At 42.2% G+C, this 19,659-nt stretch overlaps 1 protein-coding gene across 5 annotated transcripts in view; it reads right to left on the minus strand.

Moving 5' to 3' along the window:
* CEP350 (centrosomal protein 350) overlaps nt 1-19,659 on the minus strand; it is a 95,909-nt gene that overhangs the window by 27,542 nt on the left and 48,708 nt on the right. For 4 of the 5 annotated variants that reach the window (XM_025192430.1, XM_025192431.1, XM_025192432.1 and 1 more), the window contains 5 exons: nt 18,477-18,564; nt 17,484-17,630; nt 11,071-11,228; nt 7,243-7,365; nt 1,893-2,092 (listed from right to left, as the gene is read on the minus strand). In XM_025192430.1, the coding sequence (XP_025048215.1) occupies nt 1,893-2,092; nt 7,243-7,365; nt 11,071-11,228; nt 17,484-17,630; nt 18,477-18,564 (716 nt within the window). The remainder of the gene's footprint in view (nt 1-1,892; nt 2,093-7,242; nt 7,366-11,070; nt 11,229-17,483; nt 17,631-18,476; nt 18,565-19,659) is intronic. The other variant, XM_014525982.2, reaches the window with a different exon arrangement.

Here is a 19,659-nt window from a genome sequence, read left to right on the forward strand (position 1 = left end):
ATGATTTAATCACTGCTACCAGGTAAAATAATCCTAAAGTGAGGACTTGGTTTTAACATTCCTGTTTTCATTTTACTTCTACAAGATCTACACAGTGTTATTGGGCGAGTGAGGGGGGACACGACCCACACACCTTGGAAAACAACTTCATGTCAGAGTAGAGACTGGGGAAGCCCCCCACCTCCCCAACTTTCCAAGCAAATTGTGCACCTACATTTATTAGTAGATTCATGGAGGAACTGATTTCTAGCCTTTTTTAAATTACAAATATATTTCCTTTTCAACATTCTGGGGTTTGAGCCTATTAAAACTATATAACTGGGCATTCAACTTTACGTGTTTTACAGCCATGTGGAATCGAAATGGCTGTTAGCAGTGATATGAGACATTCATCACAACACTGAACTGCCTCACAGATTCAAAAAGGTGTTGCCTTTTATCAACAAAAAAAAAGGAAGGATGAAAAAGGGACATCCCTTTGGGAGCAACCCCTCCATTTTACGTCCTTGTCCTCTATATCTCATGCTGAAGCTACAAGCTGCCTAAAGACAACCTAAAGCTGACCAACTCATTTTTTGAAGCTGCACCAAAACAGTTTATTTTGCATAATTAGAATGCTTCATACAAACCGTGTTGCAAAACACATCAGTCATATACAGTTGCAGAATTAACAGACAAAGAGAGAAAGTATGAGCAAGGGGCAGGTAAGAAAAGTAGCCTTTCATCTATCTGAAACTCGGACTGAGACAAAACAAAGCTGCCTCTGATGGCAGGAACTGTCATCACACCAAAGGTAGTAAAGTTGCACATAGGGAAACAGAAAAGGACACTGAAGTGGAAATGGGAATTAAAAGGGAAGGTTTCTGAGAAAAGCTAGTGAAAGACTACAGAATATTTTGGTTTAAAAAAAAAAAAAAAAGAGGGAAAACCAATTTAAATCTAGGTTCTGACATGCTTGATGTGATCATACTTCTTTGTATATAAAAAGTAGACTGAGGCACTATGCAAATGATGAAGTCTGGAGAGGTGATAATTACAACAGCCAAGGGAAATAAAATAAAGGCATGCATTATAACAACAGAGGCGGTGGAACACAGGTATCAGGTATACATCAGGATGTAATATGTAGATAAAGGAAAGCCCAGAGTCAAAGATATGACTAGGAGAAGGCAACTGAAAGCAAACAGTTTTGAAGAAAGGAAAAGATGGTGCTTGTGGGAGATCCTCTTGCCAAAATTAAAAAGGCAAGTCTGTTGAAGATATGACTGGGTAAGTGGCAAGCATTAATGATGTGACCATTTAAACAAAGGTGAAAGAATGAAGGGGCAAAAGACAGTAAAGAGCAGAGCAGCACACAGGATTATATGGGAGTGTATAGAGGGCGAATCACTGCCAAACATGGAGAGAACACACAATTACTAGTTCACTGATTATGCTGCCCAGGGGTCAAGAGTTGAAAAGAGAGCCTGTGGGCTGGAGTCCTATCATCTGGCCCGTGGTGCTGTCTCTGAGTCTCACACTGGCCCTGCATGCTACAAAATAGCACACAAAGCCAGTTTGGTCCTGCATGTTGGATCCTGGTCCAGTCCAGATTAGCCCACAGACCAGCCCTGTGTGCCAGATTCATCACGTAGGGCCAGTCTAGGGCCAGCATACAGAATGCAAACAGCACACTCGGTTTATCTGGGGTGCATGCTGTCTCCAGCATCAAGGGTTGGTCTATGGGCCTGATCAGGCCCACAGATTGGCCCTGCACTATTCATCCAGTTTGTGAGACTGGCCAAGTTTGATACCCTTATTTTATGTTATGTCAGTTTACCAATTTCACGAGCTCCAATAAGCTGCAGACACTATTTAAACTAATTCTTTCTTTGAACATTCCTTGGTATTACCTTTGGGTTCAGTCCTCTGGTCGCCCAGGTCCTTCTTTGCTGTTTTTGTTTTGAGTAGCTGTTTGTCCCAGGCAGCTAAAGCTTGTTTCTCTATCCGGCGTATCTCTACTTCCTCTGCATCTAGACGGCGCTTCCACTCCAGTAATTCTTCAGCATGCTGTCGCCGTTGCATCAGCTTCTGTTCTCGCTTAGTCAAGAACCTAATAAATATACAAGGCAATGAAAAAAAATTCAACATATCCAAAAACCCAATCGTGAGGTGCTTTGTCATTATGATGTACAAATATGCACAACCAAAAGGTAATCAGCTAGGACAGTATCAATGCTATGTAAGACTCCCTATATTTCTAATATAAAACTAGGAAAAAACCCTAAATAAAATGGAAGCTAGTACTTTCTTGATAATATTCTATAATACTTATGATTACTCATTGACAACCTACAAAGAATAGCACAGAAAAATGTTGAAGTACTGTCAATTGTAACAAATATTAGCATCTTCTATTTCACATCTTTAAACATTTCTGTAAAAGTAAGTGGGCAAGTCTTTCAAGCAAAAGTATGTTATCATATTGATAATACATGGAGAGGCCCACCTCTGATTTTTAATGCTGTTTCCTCCAAAGAGGTTTTAAATTTAACTTTTCACAAAGTCCACTGAATCAGAGTCATAATACAATTCTGCTCGAAGTTAAATGAGGGGCCCAATCTATTAAAGAGTGTGATAAATAAGTGAGAACAATCAGGACTCATGGTAGAGGGTGAGTAAACTAGAAGAAGCTTATAATATCCAAGTTTTGAGAAGGTTCAATAATAACTGATGGTTAGGAGGAGTAATCTAGCAATAACCAATTTGAAATAATGTTTGTACCAGTCCCCATCTTGACAGCAAAAAGTGCCTTTGGCATTAAGTTGGAACCCTCAAGAAAGTAGCGATCACTGTGAAAGCAAGCATTCCTATTACACAATACCAACATTTTCCTTACTAGCCTCAATGTCAAAGAACTACAGAGTTTTTTCAAACTATATGAACAATCATAAGGAAAGTGAATATGGTTCCATATTGGCAATCCACTTGAACAGCAGCTAAAGGTAAGTGACTTCATTTGAGCACTGCCTGCTCAGATCCCTTCCCTTGACAGACTGTGTAACATTATACTTCTCAAAAAAGAGTATGATCAGGTGAATAAAGGGTGTGTGACTGCCCTCTCCACCCCAACTAGTTAGATTATTTGGCTGTTAATTTAAGACTATAAAGCTTAACAAAAGTAAGAATCAAACTGCAGGTAGCATCCTCATTTTTTCTGGTGACAACTTTTCCAAGCACACTGTAAAACTGAAATGCTGGAAAGCACCCAGAATGCATCTGACATAAGTAGTCATAGGATTTGTATACACATTCTGGTCCCTGTCCTTAGACAAACTGAGCATAGCATACCCCAGGTTTATTTTCAAATACCACAACACATCTTGGAGATGGAATTTTAGTACTCTAAATAGTAAGTAAGGACCTGCTTAATATTCACGTTGTACAAACACAGGCTTCCTCTAATAATGTGAGGCTTATAGAAAAGCTTGCATCAATTAATTTATTTTCTAAAATGAAGTTTTGGATAGATAAACAAAAAAAATTGTGGAACAAATCATATTGTCAGATAGCAAGATCTGAATTTCACTTTTTGCACTGCAAGTCTGGTCACTAATGCTGGATCCAGACATGCAGGCATGTGTGGTTTGTGGTCATTCAAACCTCCCTGCAATGCCACAAACAGCTCAAATTGCACAGGAATAAGTGCATGATGTTGCTAATTTACAACGCCAAGGCAAAATTTGCTACTGGGATTTCCCATTAGCAAAAATAATCCTGGAAAAAAGCAGCGCAACCAAAGCCAAAGTGGCAAGTGCTGGGACAAATGCAGAGATGGAGGAGCAGGCTGCCCAGGGCCTGCTCCCCCACCAGAAACAGGCAAGTCGCTAAACATGTGAACCATGGAGATTAGGGTCTCATGGCACTGAATGAAAATTTTCTCTGATTAAGAGGCTATTACTGTTACAAAGGAAATGAATATGTGAATAGCCCAAAGCATGTTATTAACTGACATGCAAAAAGATTCAAGGGTCATTCCCTCACATACAAGGTCTTAAAACTTGGAGCCAATTGCTTAAAGGGCCTACTAAAAGGGACAGCCAATTGGTTAACAGTTTATAAAAGATTCTCTGACTAATCTGCCCCTATTCTTGTGGCGCAGAGGTGGGTGACAGCCAGAAATTCTCAGCTGAAAGAGTAGAAATGAAAGAGTAGGACAGGAGTTATATATACAGAAGAGATAACTTCAGAAGTCATATAGTAGTAAACAACTGAAAGATCTCCCTTGAACTACCAAAACTGATCTAGATAATTCGTTGTTATTCTGCTCAGGAGCTCCTGAAATGTCTTGTGGAAAGGCAGAGATGTAGATGATGGAAGCAGACTCATTTGGTGAAAAGAAGCAGCAGCTACTTGAATGACTACTCTCTACCTTTTTTCCTCCAGAGACCAGAAATCACTTTGGACAGAGGTAAAACTAAGCAGAGATACGTCTTCTTTAGATATGTACATAAAGATATGAGACCCAGAAGCTGGAGACCACATAATAAAGAAACAGCATTGCCCAAAGCAGTAAAAGATTAAACATGAAAGCTGAATCATCACAGGCCTTCACGAAGGCCTCTATCACCAAGAGAAAACGAAATGAGACTTTGACTTGTTGATCTAACAAAGGCTGAGAGGATCTTTTACGGTTATTTCAGAAGAATACTGCATAGAGGCCTCACCATATTGAGAACTCCTGGAGCACCCCTCAAACTGCATCCTGGCATTGATCTTTACCCACAGCAAAGCTTCTATAACTTGTTTTTAAAAAATCTACATAAGCCTAAAGGGAGCTGTCATGTACATCCTCTTCTTCCTTACATCAAGAAAAGAGATGAGCTTTGAGTCCAATCAGAACTCCTGTCTTCAAAGCTATTTTAAAAGCAAAATTTCTCAAAAGCTCAACTTCTAGGCACCTTCAGACAACAGAACTTTGCTAAGTATTTCAACTAGGATGAAAAGTCATGCAGTAGGGGTAGGCAATTATTTCAGCTGGAGGATCGCTTAACGACTTTTGGGGGGGGGCTGTGGGGGGGGACTGTGTGTTGTTGGGTGTGGGTGCCCCCCCGCCACATGCCTCCCCCACCCCCCATGGTGCACAGCCCCTGCCACGGGCAGCAGCAAGCAGCAGGTCCTCGGGACACTCATGGCCCGTGGCAGGCAGAGCCCCCCCATGGCACATGGCTCCAACTGAATCCCAGGAGCCACACGTGTTGGCACAGAGCCAGCCCAGCTTGGCCAGCTGGCATGAGCCTTCAGGCCAGAATGGGCTGGTTCTGTGCCGCTGCACACAGCTCCCAGCACTGCAGGTGGGAGCTACGTGCCATCTGGCTGGGCTAGCTCTGCGTCCCCTCATGGGGCTTCCAGCACTCCAGAGGGGAGCCACACATGAAGGCACAGAGCCCATCCAGCCTGATGGCGTGCAACCCCCCACAGCTCCCAGTCCGTGTGCCATCACACCAGGCTCCATGCCTCCATGTGCAGCTGCCCGCTGGAGCGCTGGAAGCCCCACATAGAGGCACGGAGCCAGCTCAGCCCAGCCCAGCCTGATGGCACATGGCTCCCACTTGCAATGCCGGTAGCCCTACATGCTGGCATGGAGCCAGCCTGGCCTAACTGGATGGTGTGCACCAGCTGCCCAGGATGAGCAGGCTCCATGCCGCCATGTGCAGATCCTGGGATGCAGCTGGAGCCTACTGCCTGCTGCTGCCAGCAGTGATGGGGGCTATGCACCATGGTGGGATGGGAGGCATGTGGCAGGAGGGCCCACACCCACCACAAACCCCACACCCACTGACTGGAACTCCCTTCCCCACAGTCCTGCTCCATCACACACAGTGCCTCCACATGGGGCTCCCAGCTGGAGTGTCAGGCGCCCCACAAAGATGGAAGCACAGAGCTCACCCAGTCCAACGATGCATGACCTCTGAAAGCCCACTTCCTGCCGGCTTTCAGAGGGGCAGCTGTGGGCCAGGAGTAATTGTTTTTTTGGGGGGGCCCCATGGGCCATACAGAACAGCCTGGTGGGTTGGATCTGGCCTGAGGGCCGTATTTTTCCCACCTCTGTCATACAGCCTTCTCTTCAACAAGTAAAGTTGGAACTCCTACTCTGAATTTGGGAAATTCAATGGATAATCTGCATAAGCTGTGCATCACTGCTGAGAGTGGGACTCAAAAGAATGGAATGTTGGTCTGAATACAAAATCGTCCCACATATGATGCACACTATTTAAAAACTTGGATTCTCCTCAAGCTCAACCATCTTGAAAGGCCTGACAGTGAAGTAAACTGCATCAAAATATCAGGACCAAGAAAATATATTCTCCATGTACAACTGATCCTGATGGGGGGCTGGAAGGAATGAACTAGACAACATCTGAATTTTCCATGATTCAATGAACTAAACAAAATCAGATGCCCAAGGAATCAACCCATAGAAGCACAGAATGGCGTGAAAAACTAACTAAACTAATAGCTACACAAAACTTTTAACACAGCTATAGAGGTTGTCGAAACCAGTGTAAAAGAACAACAATTCAGCCCTTCAACCTATGGTGGCAGGAGGAAATAGAGGACTAGTTGAAGTTCAATTCCCTTTTATAACTCTTGGGGCTGAGTGGTCAGAACCACAGGGAATGTACATACAACCTCAATATTTGATACATTCTAGAGGGTTCCAACTGCAACACCAATGGCGCGCACACACATCTTCATAAATGGGAATCTCTACAGAAAATTATCCAATAAGACCTCTAGTTTATATTGGAGAGGAAGTTTTGGAGAAAAAGCATACAAACAACATCACCATTCTCAGAGGCTAACTATGCTTCTGGTGCTAAATGTTGCATTTTTAAGCTGTCAGTTCCAAAAGTTTAAGAAAAATCATGGCATAAGAACAGCTTGTGCGTGCAGTTAAGATGATTAAGCCTGGGGTTCTCCCCATACACACATACTGTAACTGAAGTCCAAGTGTACAGACTTTAAGCTAAGACCTAGATAAAGTTCACACTGCTGTTCTGTAGTAACAACTAGATAACAGGGACATGGAACAGGCTGTCTGTCTGCCATTCAGAATATCTAATTAGCAATATGAGATTCACTTAGAAATAGTGAGGAAAGTCTGCCAAAACTCTATACTGATGAAGAGTTTCCAGACTATTTAGGACTGAACAGAGCATGCTCGATCAAAGAGTCTACCACTGAGAAAGGTACCGTTACCTGACCAATTGGTTGTAGATATACAGCTGGAATTTGGGGTGGAGGTTGGGAAAACAGACACTGAGAGAGGCCCAGTGGTGAGACGTAAAGACAGAGAAGAAGTAGTGAACAGGAGAGCAGTGTCTACAAAATAAGGAGGAAGAGTTTAAAAACAAGATAGCAAAGACAGAAAGAATGAGAGAAGGAGAGCATCTAGCAAATATTTTTTTAGATGCATTAAACATTACACTGATTTTATATCACCTAGTCTATCAAACAGAAAACAAACTGTACATTTTACTTCAAAGGTAACAGAACATAATGACTTGTGCATAAACTCTGAAGTATTATTCTTTATCAATTCAATTCATGCTGCTTTTCTTATTGTTAACTATCTTAATTTTTCCTTAAATCTTAGGATATGTTCTATTGCCCAAGTACAAGCTTCTATTTGCAGTTCTATCTATGCATTTATACCCTGGTCTTCAGCAGCTGCTATTCCAATACACAGTAAAGAATATTAATAGAACTAAATTATATATTGGTTTTGCAATGTGGAGAATTGTATGAGTCTGACCCACTTAAAGACATTTTCACTTATAGGTTCACATTTACATCGGATCATTTCTCTAAAAGGTAAACGCCAGTGAATTAAAGATTATCATCACTTGGTTAACAAACAGCGAAATGATTTCAGAAAAAGTCTGACGTTCACTAGTTCATGTTTTTTCTAGTTATACTGCAAGCATTGTTATTTTGCCTTCTCAGTTAAACACAAGCTTGATTTCACATTTCTCTGGTTAAGCGCCGTCTGATTTATTAAAAGTACTATGCTGCAAGGTAGGATCCATCTTACTAAATTCTTGTCTGATAATGGTTTGAAATCAGTCTCCTAATGAAATGTTGGTGTAAGTTATTCATAAGAAAATGACATGCTACACATAGCTCATTATTAATTACAATGCAAGGTAAGAAACCTATTTATGTAAAGCAACAACAGAATAATGTCAGTTCCTTTATGTCCTTAATGCATTGATTGTTAAAGCCACAGGGGATTGGAGGAAAGGGGAGAGGGTTAATTCTCTTTGACAGAGCATGCTCCTGTTCACATGCATACTACAAGGATTCATGGAATAAGACAACTCTTCTCTTTTCTTGTTAGAAGACAGGTACTGAAGCTGCTACTTCAGCTCCAAGAAGACAAAGGATCTCTTCCCTTGCTATAGAGTAGAGCAAGTTCAGTATTCTTATCCCGTCCAAAGCACAACAGATTTTTTAAAAGCCACCTTCCTTCCCCCAGTTTGCTTTTACTTAATTCTTATTATTTAGTTTCTTTACTACACTACATCTCACACAGTATAGACAAATTCAGTACCGGTACTTTCTTAAGGGCTTACTTTCTTTTTCTGCTCCTCTCAAGAATCTGTCAAAAATGTCTTGTCATACTGTGTTTTAACATAATTCTTGCCATAGGATCATGGGAAAGTAGGGCTGGAAGGGACATAACAAGGTCATCTAATCCAGCCCCCTGCTCAAGACAGGATTATCCCCCACTAAACTATCCCAGGCAAGTGTCTGTCTAACCTATTAAAAATTTTCCAGAATGGAGATCCCACTTCTCCAGGCATCCTACTCCAACACTCAACCACCCTCATAGTCAGAAAGTTCTTCTTCAGTTCCAAAGTAAATTTCTTCTACTGCAGTTTGAGGCCATTGCTCCTAGTCCTAGTCCCTTGCAACCACAGAGAAAAGGCCATCTCCACCCCCTTTATAATGCCCTTCAGATATCTGAAGACTTATCAAATCCCCCATCTCAGTTTTCTCTTCTCTAGAATACATAGTGCTAGTTATTTCAGATTTAATTGTGTTTTGCAGACTTCGTCATTTTTTGTCACCCTGCTGGACTTTTTAAAATCTGATTACTTCTTTTTTGATGTCCTAAGTGCATGTCCTACAAAATAAAGCCACTGAAGTCTACACTGCTCTTCTATTTTTTTTAATGACTAAGCATCCAATTTCAGGGCCATCTATTAAAGCATCAAGTATGAAAAAATAATCAGCTTGACAAAAGATAACCTTTCAGAGCAGTGGTTTTCAACCAGAAGACGAAGACTGCAGTCCATCAGTAGGCCATCAGGATGGCTATGAAGCTAGAAGGGTCAGCTGACTCACAACACTGCATGCCAACACAGCACCAGGCAGCATTATAAGCCATTATGCTGAGTTTTACCTTCTGAACAAGAAGCAGTATACCAACTTACTGATCTCTAGGAGGCACAGCAAATTAGACAAGGTTCAGTGATGTTCTAATTCAACCTTCCTCATTCTGGTTTAGGAGGCAGCATAGCACAGTACTAGGTTTGGGCACTTGTGCACAGTACTGCTTTGCACCAAAATAGCAATGGGCTATGACAGCTTTCGTATGCTACTTCCAGCTTCTGATCATGCAGGTCAGTTCTAAATTAGGTCACAGGATCCAATAAGTTGAGAACCACTGTTCTAGGGATCTTTTCATGTTTAAACAAAGTCCCACCTCCTCTCCCCTTAAATGAACATTTACCAAATACATACAACTGAAGGAAAAAGAAAAAAAGTAATGAACGTGGAACACACACATTAGACCACACACATGTATGCAACACCAATTTCTATTTCTTATTCCTTAGAGCAAGTGACAAGAGAAAGTGACTGCTCTACTATGTTTGAAAAGTTTATACAATCAATTCTGAATTATAGCATCTGCCATGTTTTTGATATTTGATCCAATTCGTTGATTAACTCTTCACGGTTAACAAAGACCTCTTCTTATTTTGGTGAGAAAGTAGGATCCGGCAAAAAATTATTTGCTTTTTGAAAACCCTGAAACACAGCTTTGTCTATAAACAAGGGCTCTCCCATTTTTAAGGGATCAAACAATGTTAGAAAAAAATGATAACAGGAATCTACTTTTATTCAGGTGATCTGAATAAAAGTAGCATGATTGGTTTCAGATGTAGAGAAAATGTTTCCTTATTGTTCTGAAGTCACAGTGGCTCCAGAGCTCTAAATGGCATTTGTATTTTCAAAAAGAAAACTAAACAGGGAACACAGGGAACTCAAAGGATCACAACTGCTTTTTGTCTGACTTAGACTATAACAGATAAAGTCTGTGTAATTAAAATGGCCATGTATCAAGCTTTTTCCTACTGCGCTGGGTACTTATACAGACCTCCCTCGCTATACTGCCAGAGCTCTCATCCCCATGGTATCTGAACACTTAACACTGAAGGGGATATTCTACCAGTGGAATTTCAAATGGCCAGCACCCTGATCAATCATAAGCATCTTTTTGCAGAACATGCAATACTTTTTTTTTTTTTTTTTTTTAAACTTTTTCTCCTATCATTCTGGGATGATGACAGAAACAGAAGAAAAATTAGGACAAAAGGTGCATTATTTGGAAAAGTTTAACTGCCCTAACCAGTTAACAATCAATTTTATATAAAAGCTATTAACAGTGGTGACCTGCTTATTGTTCAGAAAAGCACCATTGCTAAAAAAATTCTCTTTTAAAGGAAGGGTGAGGCACAGAGAGGATACAGACACTGTGCCTCAGTGGTCTTATAAGAGACCTGACTGAATTGAAATACAGTAGGCTCTTTCTTTAAGCATGCTTTTAGAATGAATTTCATATCAGCTCCTCAAATGAAACGGTCATGGTCATTTAAAATTAAGTGTAACTGTGATTAAAGGGGAAACAAACTGAGCAGTGTCATTGACTGCTTTTAATGCCAGACAACAATTTATCTACTCCTACTGGTTTTACTAAACTACAACAAACAAACAAACAAAAAAGAAAGAAATAGTTACTTTTCATCCATTCGGCTGCGCATTTTCTTGAGCTTCTGCATAATGCTACTAGTCTCGCTACTGGAGATGGAGATAGGGGAAGGGCTACGGGTTTCTGTGTCAGTTGGAAGTGGGCTGGAAGCATTGCTCTGCTTTATGTCGTCTTCACTGTGCAACTCCTGCAATACAAGCATTAAATAAAAATTAAGAACAGTTGTCCAGGCCTTGGGTGATGATTTGAAAAAAAGATCAAGAAAATAACTTTGAATACTGATCAACTTTCCTCCTTCTCCCAACTTCCAGGGAAATTTGGCTTTAAATAGTCAATTGTTACTACCCTGCTATATCCAAGTTTGATCCTTGGATTCCAGTAGCTTAAAGTTTATTCTGAAATTACTATAATTCAAACACAATCTAGAGAGTAAACCCACAGGCAACACCAATTAATTAAAGTGAACAAATAAGTGAAAGACAAAATTCAATGTACTTGTTCAATCCTTTTAATTGTTTCACTGAATTCATTTATTCCTTAATTGCCAGATACAGAACATCAATCCACAGTATTTTTCTGTCTGCTACATACCACAACATGAGAGACACCTTGATTTTGATAAAAAAAATAGAATGAAGGAAAAAAAGGACAATTTTTCGAGTTATGGCCACATACAGCAGGGACAGAACCTAATCTGTCTGTCTCACCCTACCTTTCCTAGTCAGGCAAAAGTTACAGGTTTAACTCATTCATAGCTGAACTGGTCATCAGCTTCTTGGCTGCTCAGCTAAAAGCTGAAACTAACTGCTGCTGAAAACTAGACTCCATGGGCAGATCCAGAATTTTGAAAAAAAGCTGCAAACAGTCTGAAAGTGCTGTTAAATGGGAGTGGAAAAACAAAGAGTAGCCAATAGACAGCAAAATAGCTGCACAAACAATATCATGATTAGTGGGACAAGAAAACCATTAAAAAAAGAGAAGGTCATTAACAAGTGTGAGTGAAGAGCAATTAGCAGCAATCAGCTAGATTACAATGAGCCATGCAGTCAACTGACTCCCCCAGTGCTACCTAAATAAACATGCCACAGCTGCTGTTAGGCAGTTAGATTTAAACTCTGGAACAGGAATCAAAGAGGGGTGTAACTGCACCACTGGACCCCTCCTCCCCAGATCTGCTCCCTGCATTTGCCTGCTAGAAAATCAGCTTTTCTGCTTAAGATATGTACCCCAATTTTGGAAGGCTAAGTTTTGGGAAAAGAGTGCATGTGGCATGCGAGTAAATGGAGCCGACCTCTAAGGGGGTTGGGGGGCCTGGGGCAAATCAGCCTGTGTGGGGCCCCCCTAACACTGTGCAGGGCCATTGTACCCACACAAAGGGGGGAGGGTTCCTCTGTGGTTCTTCTGCGGCATGGGGCTGAGTTGCCAACTCTAGGCAGGCCCCATGGGAGGGGCCATGGCTGCTCTACCCAACTCCACAGGGCCCCCCAAAAGCACGGGGTCTGGGGCAGTCGCCCAGATTCGCGGTACCCTAGGGATAGCTCTGTGCGTAAATATAGTAGTGGTGCTCCAGAAGCTTCAGTTACTGGTTCCTCATATTAAATAACCTCAGTAGCTTCCTTACACCTATTTTAAAGAATTCTGACAATGACCTCTTTAGTTAAAGTGCTGCTAGACACTAAAGTTCTCCACTGATGATACCATTAACAAGGGTCCAAATTGTTGTCCCAAATACTGAATTGGTCTTTTCTATATTATTCTAATATAATAAAAGCATTACTCTGTCTGTCTCTGCGCAATGCTTTGTTTGCACTGATTGGTTGTCTCGGCAGCTGATCACAATGCTGACTGAAACAACCAATCTAAGCACTCCAAGAGCGTTCCAGACAGGAGGTGGCGGTGCACTGCCATGACAGTGGGGATGGAGTAGGGGTCAAAGCCAGCACTGCTGGCCTCTGCCCCCACCTCCCCGGGTCCTGCTCCCTGGAGGAGGTAGCAGCACGTGGTGCCAGCCAAGGGGGATGGAGGGGACAGCAGGGCAACCTCCCCCCCAGCTCCTGGGTGGTGGCGGTGGCATGGGGTGGTGGGTAGCGGCGCTCTGTCCCTGCCTGCCCCCCTGTCATTCCTGATCGGCAATTGGCTAGTGAAAATATAACGTTCCATCTCCTTGAATTTTCATACTTGTAGTCTCAACCTCCTACCTGGAGAAAGTAGTAAGCAATAATAGTAAACTGTTTCAAGGTACTAAGATTCTACCTCTGCCACAGGCCTTTTCTGTTACTCAATTTTGTTCTCTTCCAGTCCCTTTCTATTGAATCTTGATTCTACATTTTAATTCCCTCACCTTCTAAGAAGGTTGTCTCATTAACGTAAGTTGAAGCATAGGTTGCTTGCTTTCCTTTCTGACCATTTCTTCTATTTTTTCTTCACAACAATACAAATGCAATCCAGACTTTCAGGGCTATGGGTTGTAGCTGTGTTGGTCTAAAGACACAGGCAGACAAGGTTCTTTAGGTAAATCCAATATCTTTTATTAGACCAACTCAAATAGTTGGAAAAGTTCTTTGCAAGCTTTGGGGTACAATTACACTTCATCAGGCTGAGATGTAGCAGAAAGCCCCCTTTTCCTCTTGCCTGCAGTTGCTCTCCCCTCCTTGGATATGTTTTTCCTCTTCTACCTTTTCTTCCTTCCTCTTTCTTTCACTTTAAGATAAGGAATTGTGTTTTAAAATTTGTATGTGTGCATTTTATATCTCCCTTTGTATTTTGGTATTTTTATCTATTTGTGTGCCGTGGCATTTGTAGCTTATATTTTATACTCCTCACCTTTCAACTGTGAACGTGTTTAGTAACAATGTTAACAAGGGCAGGAGTCAAACTGCTGCTTCCCTGTATCAGGCTGGCCCCTGAAAGAGGGAGTGAATCCGTGATTGAATGTGTAACACAGTAGCAGACAGCAATTACCACCTAAGGAAACTACAGATCAACCAATGGAAGAAATCAATAGAAGACAATGTAGCAACCGGGACATCTCTAAACGTCACTGATCAAGGGCTAGAAGCCCTGGCCTGGGTTAATCAACGCCGGGGACCAACTTTTGGGATGAATATCTCCAAATCTACCGCTCCCAGAGCCCTATTCAAAATTCATCAATGGACTCCCAAACCTGCACGTACATGTGGACGACCCCAGGGGCTGACAGATGCCATCCAGTAGCCACCGAGGGGGGAAGTCCCACGAGGGTCAATGACCCCTGGATTGGGCAAACCTGAAAACTGGGTAGTCACCAAAGTCTGCCAAGGACAGATAAAAAGCAGTGAAAAGTGACCCTCAGGGGCGCCTTCTTGATCTCCAACTTGACCAGCACCCGACCTGTCCAGCCAGAAGGACCAGCCGGCGACTCCCTTCTAGAAGATGATACCACGCTGAAAGAAGCCTCAACGGCAGACTCCACTGCCTGTGGGATAGGTATACTTGACTCTTGTAGCTTGCGTTGGGGGCGGGGACCAGCCCCAAAGTTTATGATTTAACTTCATTACAGTGTTTCAATCCGCCTAATAAGCCAGAATTTTTAAGGATCCCGAGTTGGACATTTGTAGCCAACAGAGGAAACATCTGCAGTTGGTCTGTGCTCTTCCTGGATGGAGTGGTAAAGAAGCCAGAGGCCAGTATGCATGCAAGAAAGCCAGTCAGTGAAGATGTAAAATGAGGCAGTCAATGAGTGAGACAGGTGGTGGTGGAGAGGGGTGACAGGATGGTGGACAGACATGAATGTAGCTGGTAAATAGTAGAGAGGTTACCTGGGGAGTCAGATAGTAGGTAGGTTATAATGTGTCATAAATTCAATGTCTATATTTAGTCCATGATTTTTTGTATTCAGTAGGCTGATGAAGTGAAGATCATAGGCTTGTCTGTGAAAGGGGTTTTGTAAATTCTCTTTGAGGATTAGAACTGAGAGACTGGAGAGTGTGGTTTTCTTGTGAGAAATGTGCCCGCACAGTTAACTGGGTATTCTTGTCTTTGATAGACTTCCGGTGTGCGTTCATTCTGGTGGCTCATAAAAAGGTTAGCATATTACCAGCTTATATACCAACATCCCACACCAGGATAGCATCCAAGCCTGCCTTACATATCTGCAAGAGCAAGATTACAACTGAGTACAGATCCAAAGATATTACTGAACTTGTACACTTCATCCTTTTAACTGGGTATTCTTGTCTTTGATAGACTTCCGGTGTGCGTTCATTCTGGTGGCTCATAAAAAGGTTAGCATATTACCAGCTTATATACCAACATCCCACACCAGGATAGCATCCAAGCCTGCCTTACATATCTGCAAGAGCAAGATTACAACTGAGTACAGATCCAAAGATATTACTGAACTTGTACACTTCATCCTTACACACAACAAACTTCACTTTCAATAACCAACACTTCCTCCAGAGCACGAGCACAGTTATATGCACCAAATGGCCCCACAATATGCCAACCTTTTTATGAGCCACCTGGAAAAAGATGTCCTCAAGGACTAATCCAACAAACCATTGCTATACTTAAGATATATCAATGACATGTTCATCATTTGGACTGAAAACCTGCAATCTGATTGATTTCCTCAGAAATTCAACAATCATCGCCCCTCCATCAGACTCTCTCCTGAATACTTCAGCACCAACATTTCCTTTTTAGATGCAATGATCACTGTCGAGAATGGTAAAATACAGACCACCACATACAAGAAACCCACAGATCAACATACGCATCTCCACAGAACCATCAATTATCCTAAACACACCAAGAAAGCTGTATTATACAACCAAGCCCTCCAATACCACTGCATTTGCACTGAGAACACTCATGATCATCACCTCACAAATCTCAAAAAGGTTTTCACTCAACAAGGACACTCCTCCAGAGAGACATATCACGCTTTTGAAACAGCCACCCAGGTACTACATGAAGAACTGCTGCAGTACAGAAGGAAACCCCCGCCATGAATCGCACACCACTGGTTATGACGCATCATCCCTCCCTGGAACCTAAATGGAAGATTGTATGGCCCAAAACACACCGAATGGATCCAAATCATGTCATGACAAGAAATGTTAAACCAGCCAACATATCTCCACTACTCCCACAATAACTACACCCCCACAACAGAACCATCACCATTCCTGGATCTTTATACCTACACCTCCAGAAATGTACTACATCTCATCCAGTGCACCAAATGCCCTAATGGAAAATATGTAGGAGAAATGAAACAACAACTGTGCACCAGAATGAATGCACACCAAAAATCTATCAGATAAGAATATCCAATCACCTGTGCAGGCACATTCCTAACAAGAAAACTACTCTCTCTCCAATCTCTCAGTTCTAATGCTCAAAGGGAATTTACAAAACACCTTTCACAGACGAGCCTATGAACTTCACTTCATTGACCTACTGGATACAAAAAATCATGGATTAAATACAGACACTGGATTTATTATAACTTGCCTAACATCTGACTCCCCAGGTAACCTCTCTACTATTTACCAGCTATATTAGTTCCCTCCCCCGACCCGCCACCTGTGTCTCACCCACTGACTGCCTCATTTTACATTTTCACTGACTGGCTCTCTTTCATGCATAGTGGCCGCCTCTGGCTTCTTTACTAGTCCATCCAGGAAGAGCACAAACCAACTACAGACATTTCCTCAGCCTGATGAAGGGTATTTGTACCCAAAAGCTTGCAAAAAAAATTTCCAACTCTTTGAGTTGGTCAAATAAAAGATATCAGATTTATCCAAAGAACCTTGTCATCCACACTTTCATGCTTTTTTGTATGGTAAAACAAACTGAAAACTCCTTGTTGTTGTGATTATAAAAAAATCCAGTACTGTAACCAGGTATATTCACTCTCCAGTATGGTCTTTTATGCAAGAATAGCAGTAGCTGGTATTTGTTTGTGACAAAGACTTCTCCCTATTTTATGTTCCTAAATACTTATAATCTGCTTAATTTCAAGAATAAATAAAGTATTCTAAAGATTAGCAAAAAACTTTTAGATTTTCCAGATTAAACAAGAGAGTGACCAAAAAAACCAAACAAAAGAAACAAAAAAAATGAAAAGAAAAAGTTTTTAAAAGTGACTCAGTTTTTCAGGTCCACTGTGGGACTCCTTTGAGATACTTTATTTTCAAAGTGCAAGCAATCAGCCTTTTCTGTAAGTCACACCATTTAAGGTGCGTCTCACACACACAAGTCACTAAAGTCACTTCTGAGAACTGATCATCATCTGCTGCTGAAAAATCTCAAGAGATGAAGTAAGGTTTTAGAAGAGCAAATTTGCAACTGTATAATCAACAAAAAGCTACCAAGTTGAAGTAACAAAGGAGTCAATTATCAATGGCATAACAGTTCTAAATAGAAAGACAACAGTTCTTTAACACCAGCTTACCAGTTTATTTTCCCCTGCAGACTTCAGTTTTTCCTGCAGTTTCATGGTAGTCTGGCAGATTCGTTCTATCTCTTCCTGTTGCTTCAGAATCAGTTGTCTCTCCTTCCTAGCTGCCTTGTTGGCCTCCTGGAGACGTTTAATTTCTGCCTTTAAGTACAGGGAATATACAGCAAAAGAATTTTAAATCACAGATGTTTCTAAGCAATATTTCTAAACCTACCATCATGGCTGGGCTACATAATGAGTTTTAATGCATTATGCTATATCAATTTTACTTGGCTATTCTCAGTTTGATTATTATCCTCTAACTCCACCAGTGGTTGCATACCAGTAACAGAAGGCTCAGCTAGAAAAAAGGCATCAAGACTAGAAACTACTGGCACACAGATTAATACCAGCAGGTGCATCTACATGCGCACTTTACTGAAGAGTTGACTAACTAGTTCTTCAGTAAAGTGTCACAGTCTACACATATGCCCATAATAGGGTGCAGTAAACTAATTAACTCCTCTGTAGGATAGTAATGTCCAGGACAAGTACTATCCAACAGCAAAGTGTTTGCACTCAAACGCAATTGTAGACAGTGACTGGGCCTGGCTGGGGCATGAGGGTGTTACAGTGAGGGGTGCTGCCTTCCACCTAGCCCCGCACTGTAAGACCTTCATGCCCCAGCCAGGTCCTCCACTACCTGGAGCCTGGGGCTGACTCCCCCCTGGCCCCCTGCCAGGCAAGGGCTTCTCCACCCTGGCTCAAATTGCTGCAGTCCTGGGTGCACATGAAGATGCTGCACCCAGGAAGCAGTTGACTCTGGCACAAACTGCACCTGAGTTTATGCAGGTGCATTAACAGCACGTGTAGATGCTCCCAGAGAGTTGCAACGAGCTTCTTAAGAGCCTAGTGGACAGTCTCTAATTCAGTACTCAATGTGTAAATTGTCCAGTAATTAAACAATGGATTAAAATGGATTTTTTTTCTTAACAGAGGACTATTTACCTGCTCCTGTTGCAACTTCAGCAGCAGGCCACGCTGTCTCTTTCGAATGGGAGGCATCTTGTCATCCTCTCCTTTGTCTCTCAAGTGTCTGAAAGAAAATTGGCAAAAGGAATAAAGTGAGGGAAAAAACTGCCTCCATTTCTTTCATTTTCAAATATACCAGTACTTGTCCATTATGTAATCTTAACTGCAGACAAGGGTAGCTCCATTTTACATGTCAATAATTGATCATGAACTTTCTCTTTGGTGAAACATTATGTTCTTAAAGACCTAAACTTCATTTTGTTTCTGTAAAATACAAAATATTAAGGGGGCCAATGTGGATGGTACTAGACACTGTCTCATGTCCAGACCAGAAGTTCTGTAGAGGAAGCATACTCTTCACTTGAGAGTAAGAAGAATGTTTCAGGAAGTAAAGCATTTTAGTTCCATGTGCTCTTTGCTATTTTTAATCTTACATTTTAGTGTCTGGACAAGATACTCATCATCTAACAATACCTAACAAACTGCAAAACATACTCGTCTAACAGAACAATTTTCAGGGCCCCTCTACACAAACAATGGGATCTAATGTGTGATCCACGCAATTGTGCCTTCTGTCATGCCACATGTGCATGGCAGGAGGTGCGACTGTGGAATCACACATTAGATCCCATTGTGCCTTATCACCACTACAAGGGGAGACTGGGATCATGAACCTGGGCTCCCCCTGCACCAGTGCCTATAGCTAAGAACCCCAGAGCTGAAGGGGCTTGGCAAGACTTGCAGCAGGGGCAGTGTTCTTTGCACTGCCCTAGCTGCAAACCCTGCAGCTGACAGGGGCTGCAGAGTTCAAAGTGGGGGCAGCACCAAGAATGCTGCCTCATTGCAAGCATCATTGGCAGCTGGGTCCACAGTGGGGAGAACATGGCCAATGCTGTGAGCCTCATGAGATGTGGGGTTCACAGTGGCAGCGGTGTTTCCCTGTGGTGCCTATGTTGTGGGCCCTGCAGTCCACATCAATGTAGGGTTCTCAGTGGAGGGAGAGGAAAGAATGTTGCTGCCACTCAGTGGCAGCAGCACAGAGAATGCTGTTGCCACCGAGTCTTGTGAGGTGCAGAGCTCACAGTGGTGGCAGCATTCCTCTGTGCTGCCCCAGCTGTGAGCCCCACAGCCAAGGAGACTGAGGGGGGGGGGGGGGGGG

Source organism: Alligator sinensis, unplaced genomic scaffold (assembly GCF_000455745.1).
Source record: "Alligator sinensis unplaced genomic scaffold, ASM45574v1 scaffold293_2, whole genome shotgun sequence".
NCBI classification, from domain to species: Eukaryota; Metazoa; Chordata; order Crocodylia; family Alligatoridae; genus Alligator; species Alligator sinensis.